Here is an 11682-nt window from a genome sequence, read left to right as displayed (position 1 = left end):
CTTCAAGTTTTGGTTTACACTTTAAATAACGCACAAATTGGGGCAAGGTCTTCAAAATCTAGATCAAGCTACTTAAACCATATAATTAGAACATCCTAATTATTGAACTTAATACATCATAATTAGTGATTATGCTTCAGTTGCTTTCGGAAATATGAACAGATTGGAAAAAGAATTAGAACATCATAATTATTGAACTTGATACAGAATTATATATTACATTGCTTGACCACTAAATGCATATACAGGAATCCTTGGGACGAAGATTGATTGATATTGAACTTCCAACTGACGTAAAACTAGCAGCATCTGCAGTCCTTCCTTTTGCCTCCACACTATTCCTCTCATCAGAAAGGCTATTCTTATCGCTTTGAAAGGCTTATCCTTTGAATCTAGTCATCATAGGATTCAAAGGATAATCCCCTCTATTCTTGTTATGGGACATAAACAGTTGATATCGTTCAAGCAACTTCAGATTCATCAGTAGATGAGCTCTTTCTGTCATAGTGCCACAAGTCTCTCAGCTCATCTCTCCACCATCCCAATATGACAATAACCCCAGTAGAATAAGATCATAAGTTTTTGCAGCTCCGGTAGACATATATAGTAATATGAAAATAGCAGTAAGAAGTGATTACCCAATGTACATGGAACAAGGTATAAAAGTGCAGGTTGACCGTGGCCATCCATGAGATACAAACCAAGATATGCAAGGATAAGACTCATTCAATGTCAAAACCACTTGTCCATCCCAAAACAATTTTTAATTTTACTGAGGATAAGCTCTACAGCTAATTCTCAGAGATAACTATAGAAGATGTCCTACACTTCTTTTTAAGAAAAATGAACAGATGTTCTAAAGGAAATCTTGTCATTTAGAAAAAAGGAAATCTAAAATTGAAAGAACATTCTTAATTAAACATACTTGAGCAATCTAATGTAACAAATAAACAGATGCCATAATGCTGGCACAAACAGAAAAAAATGAATCAAGGCTTACCAAATCCATAGCCCAGTATCAACCAAAGAAAATATCCATCTAAGATGCCCTTCTCATTTAATCTATCATATCTGAAAAATCACCATGAATTATGAGTGGTATGAAGGTTCAACACGATACTTTACAGATTGAAAAGCTTGACTGGGCCTATAAATTTTCCCATGCACATGAAGTAATATTAAAAGGAAATTGAAACATTTAGACTGGTAAGAAAATATATTACAAGGCTATGATGATGAAAACCTTGAGAGTATTACCCTGTTCAAAACCATATTAACCACTAACTTGATTAAACATTCCCACTTTGCTTGTTGACTTTGAGTTATGCTTATTTTGAAATTGAGACCCAATATTCAACTGCAATGGCCTCATTAGTGCCATAAGCCTTCACTGCTAAGAAATTGGGGTTTATGAGGAGATTTGTATAAGAAAAAAAGTTACCATCATGAAGAAAAAAAAATCTATCATTTTCTCCCGTTACAGTTTGTTATTCAAGGAGGTTATCCAGGTAGCTATAGTGTACCATGGCAACAAATACAACTGTTAATACCTAAAATGGTTACACATTATTTTGAGAAGTGCAAATATTTCAAATGCAATATAGTCCTCCCAAAGTGTTGCACAAAGAATGGTACCAACAGCCATCATCCACAAGAAAATTTCAGAGAAGTCTACTACTGGCCTTTTTGGAGAGTAGAGTTGAAGCTCAACTGCAGTCAAAAGTATTTGGTCAGCCCCCACTCTTCTGTAATTAAATCCTTTCTTTTGATATGGGGTCATCTTATTTAGCATCCAAATCAAATTAACCGACATCAAATAAGGATGGAAAAGGCATTTCCCAGCAAAGGAACCTAGAAACTGTCTGAGAACTCACCTTTCCCTGTGGCAAGAAAATTCTTTATGGCATCCCCAGCTGACTTTGGAATCACAACAACAGGAATCGTAATGTTAAGGGAAGTATCATTTTCTGTACAGAGCATCTTGTAAAGATCTGAAAAGGATGATGGGAAAGAACACATTAAACAATCCTATCAGAGAATCAGACAAGAGACAGACAGAGAGAAAGAGAGAGAGAGAGAGAGAGTCCTACTGTGCAAATTAAACATGGGTATGGGCCAAACAAAAAGCCAGAAATGATCATTTTACTTCAGATAGATAGGTTATTACTTCTTCATCATTTATTGCCAGTAAGACATGAAAGACCAATCAAATAAATCTTGACAGAAAAAGAGCATGTTTAGACAACAAGATAATTAACTTCTTTATCATTTATTACCAGTAAGCCAGAAGCACCTCCCAACTCTGCAACTTCAGCCTTAGCAGTGAATGCACATTCTCCACTTTCAGCCAAGGCAATAGAATTGGATAACTGAATTAAAAGCAGCTAGTTCAAAAAAAAGATAAAACTAACTACACCTGTAAAAGATCAGTTAGCATCACAGAGAACATGGACATGTAATCCTTAGAAAGACTATTGGAGTTTATATAAAAAAAATAATCTGAACATATTATCTTTGACATAGATTCACCAATGTTTATCCATGAACATGATGCTAATTATGAATATATGTGATATTACACAAGATTTAGCACCTTTTCTTGAACATGATGAGAACTGATTTTTTTTCTCATTGTTGTGATATTTTGAAGATGCAGATGTTTTATTTCTTTTTGCAAAGAAACCGTTATTATATGTGGACAATATAGATGAAGAATTACACCTTCCTTACATTTTTACCAGTTAACACCCTCATGAAATACAAAGAATAAACACAAAAGACACTTTGAGAATCTCCAACCGTAGAAATGAGTGGCATATCAACTAAACTATTGATCCTAGGAAACCACATTTAGTGATTCCACATACCATAAGTAAATTTTAGAAAGTGACTTGAGCTGTTATAATATGATATTTGTTATCTGCTACAGGATATGATAAGATCATATCTAAAAGTGGAAAAACTATAGCTGTCTGAGCAAATATGAAACCTCAACCAACAATAAGATTGTATTTCGGAAATCATTAACAATTTGGTGCAGATCCTACCAAATAAAAAAGTGAATTCAACCTCCCCAAAAGAAGTTGCAGCAAGTATCATTGTGGAATTCTCTTTTTATTCCTCCAAATTATTGGAGGATCTAACAACATGATTACCACAAAAGCTCTTTTTAGGATAGGAGGAATAATAGAACAGTGGTAGAAAACAGTCATACAAAATTAAGTAGAAGACAGTTAAAATCCCCTACATTGTTACACAGGAAAGTGACCAGATAGTCCTCCAATTTATAACAGAAGAGAAAACTATTATAAACAAAATTAACAATGAAAAGAGCTTCTCAAAGTTGTTTTTCTACCTTCCATTTTATTTCTTTATTAACTTTTTTGAGTAGCAAAAGCACAAATTCATGGCTAAAAATTAAGGTGTAGTTAACTCATCAATAGCAAGGAAAAACAACCTTTGAAGTAGATTTAGCACAGCAGTTGGGAGGATTCGCCATAACAGCAGGCAATCTAAGGGGTTCATTGGCATCACTAGGCAAAGCAGTACCAAATCTAGCACTTAAACCAACCACAGTCTCCTTTTCAGCACCATCGACCCAATCTTCACTTTAACCTGAAAGCAGTTCAATTCTTTACTGGCAACAGAGAAGAAGAAAGCAAATCCACCATTTTGGAACCACGAATAGTAAATAATGAAAAATAAAACAGAAAAAAAGAGACACTCTGATTAAATAACAATTTAAAAAAAAAATTAAGGAGCCAATGGACATCAGTAAGTTCATGCATGGATAGAAAGAGAGCTAAAACCAGCATTTTCCCCAAAGAACTTGTTCTCTGTCTCAGATGCTGCGCATATTAGATAAAAGAACAAGTTGTGACTTGAAAGAAAGAATTTCTATTATAGTGAATCGGCAGAGCATTGGCAGCATCTCTTAGTAATGGGAAAGTTGAAAACAATGTAATATTATGTTCACATTTTTTGTCTTTATCAATAGTTATGAGACACACATGATCCTTAGATACAAAAGTAAGTCCAACATGAATTCTCAACTTCTCCAAGTAAACCGATAATGCCAAAATATGACCAACTGTAACACATGTCTGTGATGCTTGTCTTCATCAAAAACCATGAAATCATATACTTCATAATGTACTAAAAAAAAAAATCCCACATTGCATCTAATATCCATCACCAGAGGAGAGATATGCATTTGAGCAATCTTTCAGTTAAATGATGATAATGTTGTTAAAAGATCTAGTATCAATTATGAAAATCTTATTTTAAAGGTTAACTGCCAAATATGTCCTAAACAGGTTAGAGGATCACTATTTCAGAAAAAATATATCTGAAGTATCTTAGTGACTGATCTTATTTATGTAATCCCAGGGAGAGAAGAACATTGGCTACACCTAGCCTCCCCAAGAATAGTAAAAAGGTGTTGCCAGAAGTATAATACAAGGCACTCCATAAAAGCATTTGCCACAGCAGGAGAACAGCCCCAACTGGAGCCCGTGGATATATTTAAGAAATTTTTACTTTTATCTAAGTTGGCATTAAGGATTGCCATGTAAAAAAAAAAAAAAAGCACTTTTGAGCTAAAAAAGAAAGGCAAGTGTAAAGGCAAATAATTTAGCTGAAAAGGAGAAAACTATAAGCAGAAAATACTCCAGTAGCAGCTCACTAGCTACTATAGGTAGTGTTTTGCTGACGGTAGAAACCTTCACTCTATTTCTAGGCAGATGACCTTCTGAGATACTTTTTTTTTTTGAACAATCTCATGATCTACACACACATAAGAAGCAACAAGTACAAAAATAACAAAAACATTTAACTTCTTGTCAGGTTTAAAATTCTAGATCAACCATTCTGGACTCCAGTGAGAGAAACGACCATGAAACTCTACGCTGAAGAATTGATCATGAAATTTGCTAAATTGGGTCGAAGGCCCTATCCCAAAATGACTAACCACTTAGGAAACCTCCTTTGCCAACTAAAAAATGCAAGATTTTTATACTCACTAATGTATGCGGGACTATCCTTAACAAAACTCTAGAAAAATATGTTACATTACATAACATACAATCTAATGGTCCTAGACCACCAATTAATGTCGTTTGCTAATTGGCATGGACCACTTCGCTACTCCAATTTGACACAGTCATCAGTTATAAGGTCAAAAAAACATTTGTATACATCACATTTCCTTTCGAAATCTGCAGAGTGAAAAGTACATGTTGAAAGATTATATACATGCTCAAGTTTCTAGATAGTTTTGAAGTATCTCATCGGATGGCATTCTAGATAGAACTCAATTCTTTACCGTGTAACGCCTCAAACCATAAAAAGAAGCCATGAGAAATCAGTACATGACAAAAGACCAAAATACGAAAAGTGCGAGCTTCTTAAAATCATGCATCAAAATAGCCCTCATTTACGGGTGGGGCTTACCAACTCGAAATTGTTACTACAGCCCGGAGTTTTGGGTGTATCAATGTCCCGGGAGACATCATCAGCGTCAGAGAGACGAAAAAGGAGCAACAGGAGGAGAAGGAGACAAGATCTCATAATGGCTGCTGATTAATGTGCAAATAAATATAGCAAAAATAAAATCCTTCTCCTCTCCGTCAGAAAATGCACCGATAGGAGAGAGGAAAACGAAGAACATGAAATCCGACGAAACAAGCGGCCCTGCTCTGGCTTTCTAAGCCTTATACGCCGTATCGACGGGAGGTCCGCGAGAGAACGGCAAACAGGGGATACACAAATTGAGCACCACGGGGGAAAGAGGAGACGTTTGGTATAATGGTCTTCCCGCCGTCCCTCGAATGAAGTCCAACCGACAATGGGACTCTGGTCAACATGAGTCAAAAGCAGGACTCTGGTTCATTAGGGAGTGAATTTGCCGAGTTGAAAACCTTATGAACAAGTTAATTTGATTTTTGAAAGTGCATCATTGTTATAATTATTTAAATTATTTGAAATATTGTCTTAAATCTAATATAATTCAGTGTTTAATGACATAATTAGAGGAAGATTACCAAAATTTTAACTTTTTTTTTTCTTTCCAGATGGTGGTTATCTTTTGCTTCTTAATATTCAAGCAACCACTAAGACAAGCTTGACCCATCATTGACAGACTTGGTCTCGGTTTCCTCTTCCAATATTTCAAATCTTCAGTCAAATAAAAAGCATTTTCGTGCTGAAGTCACCAAAACTACAAATAACTCTTAATTATTTTGAGATTGGAGATTCATATGTGCAAGGAAGTATGAACTAATCCTGAATCATCATCTCTGGTTGGTGTTTTGAATACGAATGGGCTAACCGAGTCCTAAAAGAAATCTTCTTTGCTTGTTGACAAACATTAAACAGTTCTACAGATAACAATAATTATAAAACCAAGCCTTTCTGAACATCCTGGTTCCGCAAAAGAAGAGTTTTTGCTTGATGCATCTGAACTACCAAGCAGAAACGGGAATAAAGGGAAGAGCAGCGAGAGGCTCTCGATTCTTCAGAAAAAAGCATGTTTGGCTGATCCACTAAGAAGACTTGTACTTGCATACGACGAGACTTGGATAAAGAAAAAGCAGAAATACTAAAATACGATCGCAAACAAACACTGGAATTGATGCCTTTCGGACTTACCACTTTCATTTTGTAATAAAGGCTCCCGTGTTCCTGTCTACCAAAGGAAAAGCAATCTGGCTTTGCGGACTGGTATCCTTAGCCTTCACGGCTTTGCTTTTCCGTCTCCGCCGATGGTTGATGACAGTGGAACTTGATGCCCACTTGCTTTCTTCTCGACTGTTCAGAACTTATCCCCGCCATTGATATGAGCAGCTATCTCTTCGTTCTTTTCCATTCTTTACTGCTTCATGGATTAATGTATCAGAACGCAGAGATCTAGCTAGTTGTTTTCGAGATGAAGGAGCATTAGGATTGACAAGGTATGGTCGAAGATGGAGCTCTTCTCTGTTATATATGTACTTCCTATTTGTGGTCACTTTGCTGTTTGTACTGCAACGCCTTCCCGGCCAATGGATTTTATTAGAAGAAGCTGGTCTAGGCAACTCCAGGAGGTATGAGTTTCTGTTAAGAGTTTTAGAATTGCTTAAGAGAAACGAAAATGAGTCTCTCACAAGCTGTTAATGGATTCTTAAACCATTGACATCAGTGAAAGCTGACAAAACTATAAACAGAACATGTTTGAGTAGAAGAGATGATTGAACAAATTTTAAAGCGAGGGAAAGAGAAGTTGAAAAGAAAGCTCCAGTAAGTCTCTGTTTCTCTTTCTTTCTCTCTTTTCTTCTCTCTTTTATTACTCTGGGTCAGTGCGCGTGTTTAAGCTTTTTCGTAAGATCATAGAACGAGAGTACTTTCACATAAAATCCTCCTGGAGATTGGATAAATCCTCGTCCAGATATACTTTCCCATCCGGGTCCATGAGACCCTTTAGATTAAACACAAGTAAATGGAAGAAAGGTAAAGTAACAATTATGTGGATAAAGAGTGAAAACAGAATCTTGCATTTACGTTCAACAGCAGAAACAGTAAAACCTGATTCTGCATTTAGTCTGTTACAGATAACAATGGAGGGCTGACCACATGCTAGACAACAAAAACTATTGCATGGCACGCGGAAATTGCATGCACATCGAGAGCCCACTCAGAGGCTCCATTTTCCTATTCAGGGTGGTGTTCGCCTGTTCAGGATAAGTATAGCGTTTCGGATTCTTCTCTCATCTTACAAGGGGAAAGTGGGATTACTTCAAGATGGCATGGTCTCATCAATGAGTCATTTACAAGTGTCGTTTGCTCGCACCTCAGGCAGAGTCAGGAGTTATATATATATATATATATATAGCTAAACCCAGCTCTCTCTGTGCCTCTATCTCAACATCGTCTTCTTCAATTCCTCCGGCTTTGTTTCTGCAGCAGCTTCAGGCAGTGTGTCCAGAGAATTAGTACTCCAGGTAATCAGATGAATGATCGTTTAATAAAAATGAGGATGATTGCTCCCTTCTTTTGATCCCGATCATATTGAATTTTTATCTGCTATCGGCATGTTCTCAGGTTTGATAAAATTTTATTTAATTAAAAGGATTCTTGTATTAAGCGTTGAAGCATGTCGTCTTTAAAGTTATTTACGAATATTCTGGGTTTTCTTAATCGTTCGGCTTCAAATTGTATTTCCATGCTTTAATTAACCTGTCTTTTCCTCCTTTTTGGGGTGGGGAATTGGAGGTTATTTTAACTCTTAATGAGGCTGGTAAACTTCTGACAATTTTGTTGATCTGATCTGACTTTTCAATTCTTTTGAGAATCCAGTGTTCATATTCATGGACGTCGAGAGGGACGGGTATGTGGATTGGAAAGGAAAGAGTGTGACCCCGGCAAAAAACCGTGGAATAGCGGGTGCCACCATTGTTTGTCGTAAGCCTTCATCAACTACATCAATCCCTATTTCTCACTGTAACTTTACTCAAGTAATTTCGCCATTAACTCCCTGGAAAAGGAGCTTGAAGGTTGAGACTGTCTGGTTTTGTAGTGGTGGAGGTGTTGGAGAATATGGTTTTCATATCAAACGCCTCAAACCTGGTGACATATTTTCATTCATTCATGCACTACTCTCTGGTTCGATCCGCCAACATGCTGACCAACTACATGGGCACTTCCTTCCTCCTCTCCTTGTTTGGGGGCTTCGTTTCAGACACTTTCCTCTCCAGGTTCTCCACCTTGGTCCTATTTGGTCTCGTCGAACTCACTGTAAGCTGCCTCCCTCCTTCCCCGTCTTTAATTTCTCCTAGTTCGCAGGCTGCTTTGTGTGCAGCAAATCCGAATTCTAATGGAAGGATATTAACTTCCTTTCTTTCTCCAGGGACTTGTTATGTTAACTATTCAAGCACATTACGAATGGCTCCGGCCCGGCCAAGGAAAAGAGCCATCACCTTCTCAGGCAACAGTGCTTTATGTTGGACTGTACGCCGTGGCTATTGGAGTGGGTGGCGTGAAGGCTTCTCTGCCGGCGCACGGTGCAGACCAGCTCGACCACTCGAACCAACGCCTCGTGTCGACATTCTTCAATTGGTTCTTCTTCTGTCTCTGTTCTGGAGGCATGCTGGCCGTGACAATAGTGGTCTGGGTCCAAGACAACGTGGGCTGGAAATGGGGATTTGGGATCTCGGCCATCGCCTTATCCCTCGGACTCACCATCTTCGGCGCCGGCCTCCCTTTGTACAGGCACAAAAACCCCATTGGAAGTCCAATAACCCGGATTATAAAGGTAACAGATTACTTAGCTCTCTCTTGGCACAAGTTCATCAACAATACTGATTAGTTTACACTGATCACATGCCCCATCTGGTCTGCCTAGGTGTTGGTGTCCTCAGTTAAGAACTGGAAGCATTCATGGCCAGAAGTGAATGTAAATGCCTCGGGAGGGAAGACTAAGTCTCGGTTCAGGCAAGATTTCCCTCATAATCCCTTCTCATTGGCACTACTGAAACAACTGATGTCAAGAATCCCAGACTCAGAATCGAAGTTGTCATTTTTTTTTTTGCAGGTTTTTGAACAAAGCTTTGGTGAGGGATGGTATTAACGAGAGCGAGGTGGAGGAAACAAGAACGTTCCTAAGTCTTCTTCCCATATTCGCAAGCACCATTATGATGAACTGTTGCCTCGCCCAACTCATGACCTTCTCCGTGCAACAAGGCCGTGCAATGGATCGGACCCTTTCCAATGGTTTGAAAATCTCCCCAGCGTCACTCATAGGCGTCCCACTCACTGTCATGCTCATCTCCGTCCCATTCTACGACAGAGTTATCCTCGTGTTGGTCAGAAAGTTCCTGCACAAGGAGGCCGCAGTCCAGCCACTGTACCGGATAGGTATTGGCCTCATCCTTGCATCAGCATCAATGGCAGCGGCCGCACTTGTGGAGGTCAAGCGACGTGGGGCTGCCCAAGAGTCGGTGGAGCTCAGCGTGCTGTGGCTAGGGTGGCAGTACCTTCTACTTGGGGTCTCCGACATGTTCACGTTGGCGGGCATGCTGGAGTTCTTCTACACGGAGGCGCCTCACAGTATGAGAAGCGTTTGCACGGCGCTGTCATGGTGTTCTACCGCCATGGGCTACTTCTTGAGCTCTTTGATGGTTGCAGTCGCCAACTCTGCCAGTGGGTGGTTGGGGAAGCACCAGTGGTTGGCAAAGGAGAATTTGAACGAGAGCCGGCTGGAGCTCTTTTACACCCTTCTCGCAGTGCTTAATTTTCTGAACTTCTTCAATTACATGTACTGGGTTAAATGGTATAGGGGTTAAGAGTTTTGATTTTTTTTCCAATAATAAATAATTAATTAATCAATAAATTAATTATGTCTAATCTATTCATTATTTATTTACATTAAGTTAATTAATGATCAATCCGATAAAGTTATATTAATTATATTAATTATTTAGTTGATAAATCATAAATATATAGTTGTAACAATAATAAATTTAAAATTAAAACATGGAAATAAAAAAAAGGATTAGAAAAAGATAAATTAAAATAAAATAATTGCTTAAGATTGGACAATAATAAAACTTGTACGAGTAGTTAAGTTATTGATGACATTTTATGGGAAAATGTTTGAGACCTATAAAGAAACTCATCTAAGGCGAAATATTTGTAATAATTGTGTCTTACTATAGAATGAATATAGAAAGTCATATAAGGGGGGGGGGGGGGGGGGGGGGGGGTTAGTGCACATGACTCAGGACATGATCTTCATGCGCATTACGCAGTTCATGTCCTGATGTCGTTAGGGAGCGCCGAAATTCATGTCATGTACATGAAGATACATGACTCAAAAGTTCATGTCTCAAGAGTAACGGGCGGAAAGTGCTTTCCGCCCGATTTTGAGAATCATCTACATGACTCTCGCGCGGGCTCTCTCTCGGTGAGCGGGGCTGTCTCTCGGGGGGCTCTCTGCCGCACACCCTCTCTGCCATTTCATTTCCACAGCCCTCTCTCGTTCCACAACCCTCTCTCGGTGTTGCCGTAGCCCTCTCTCGTTCCGCAACCGTCTCTTGTTCCCGCAACCCTCTCTCGGTGTTGTCGCAGCCCTCTCTCGTTCCATCGCCGGTCGTCGCCGTTGTCTACAAGCCCGTCCCCGTCGCCATCGTCGTTGCCCGCCGTCGTCATTGGCCATCGCCGTCGCCTACTAGCCCGTCCCCGTCGCCATCGTCGTTGCCCTTTGGCTCGCAGCTGAGGAAGACGACGATGGTTTAATTTTTCCTAAGTTAGGAAAAATTAAACTATCTTCATAAAAATTATTAATTTATAATTTTTATTTATAAATAATTATTTTTATTTATAAAAAATTATTTTAATTTATAACTAATTATTTTAATTTATTTAATTTATTTATTTTATAGTTACTATATTAAAATAGTGATTTAATAGTCATAATTAAAATATTGTTAAAATAAATATTTGATAAATTATTTTTAGCATAATTATCCGATTGCTATAGTTAATTAAACCAATAGTTTTAAATTTTGTGATAATATATTAATAATTAATAATACATAAAATATATTATGTACAAATATATAGTGTGTTAAAGTTATGATTAGATCAATTTTTTCTCTTAAATTATTCATTTTTAGGTTAAAGTATATCATATGTTATTAATAAATTAAT

General features: G+C 38.1%; 2 protein-coding genes across 2 annotated transcripts; one reads left to right on the top strand and one right to left on the bottom strand.

Moving 5' to 3' along the window:
- Window positions 1–214: 214 nt before the first annotated feature.
- LOC137963605 (signal peptide peptidase-like 2) lies at window positions 215–3610 on the bottom strand (the record flags this gene model as incomplete). The annotated part of the gene is made up of 4 exons (XM_068810744.1): window positions 215–1710; window positions 1875–1980; window positions 2247–2369; window positions 3458–3610. Coding segments are annotated over 4 exons (549 nt in total), but the record flags the coding sequence as incomplete, so codon positions are not given.
- Window positions 3611–8342: 4732 nt separating this feature from the next.
- Window positions 8343–10357, top strand: LOC137963493 (protein NRT1/ PTR FAMILY 4.1-like). Its single transcript, XM_068810609.1, has 5 exons — window positions 8343–8436; window positions 8552–8769; window positions 8882–9286; window positions 9377–9465; window positions 9566–10357. Exons 1-5 carry the CDS (start codon window positions 8343–8345, stop codon window positions 10314–10316), a joined length of 1557 nt encoding a protein of 518 aa, XP_068666710.1. The 3' UTR covers window positions 10317–10357.
- The last annotated feature ends 1325 nt before the right edge of the window (window positions 10358–11682 follow it).

Source organism: Aristolochia californica, unplaced genomic scaffold (assembly GCF_029961685.1).
Source record: "Aristolochia californica isolate CCGP_79_NKW_82.1479 unplaced genomic scaffold, dmAriCali1.0.hap1 SCAF_4, whole genome shotgun sequence".
NCBI lineage: Eukaryota > Viridiplantae > Streptophyta > Magnoliopsida > Piperales > Aristolochiaceae > Aristolochia > Aristolochia californica.
This window is presented reverse-complemented; position numbering and strand designations above follow the sequence as displayed.

Bases quoted from the DNA above. Each gene is read 5' to 3' on its own strand.
- LOC137963493 (XM_068810609.1), top strand. From the start codon at position 8,343: ATGGACGTCGAGAGGGACGGGTATGTGGATTGGAAAGGAAAGAGTGTG. The intron at 8,437-8,551 runs GTAAGCCTTCAT...CTGGTTTTGTAG, and splicing joins GGGTGCCACCATTGTTTGTC to TGGTGGAGGTGTTGGAGAAT. The intron at 9,466-9,565 runs GCAAGATTTCCC...TTTTTTTTGCAG, and splicing joins AAGACTAAGTCTCGGTTCAG to GTTTTTGAACAAAGCTTTGG.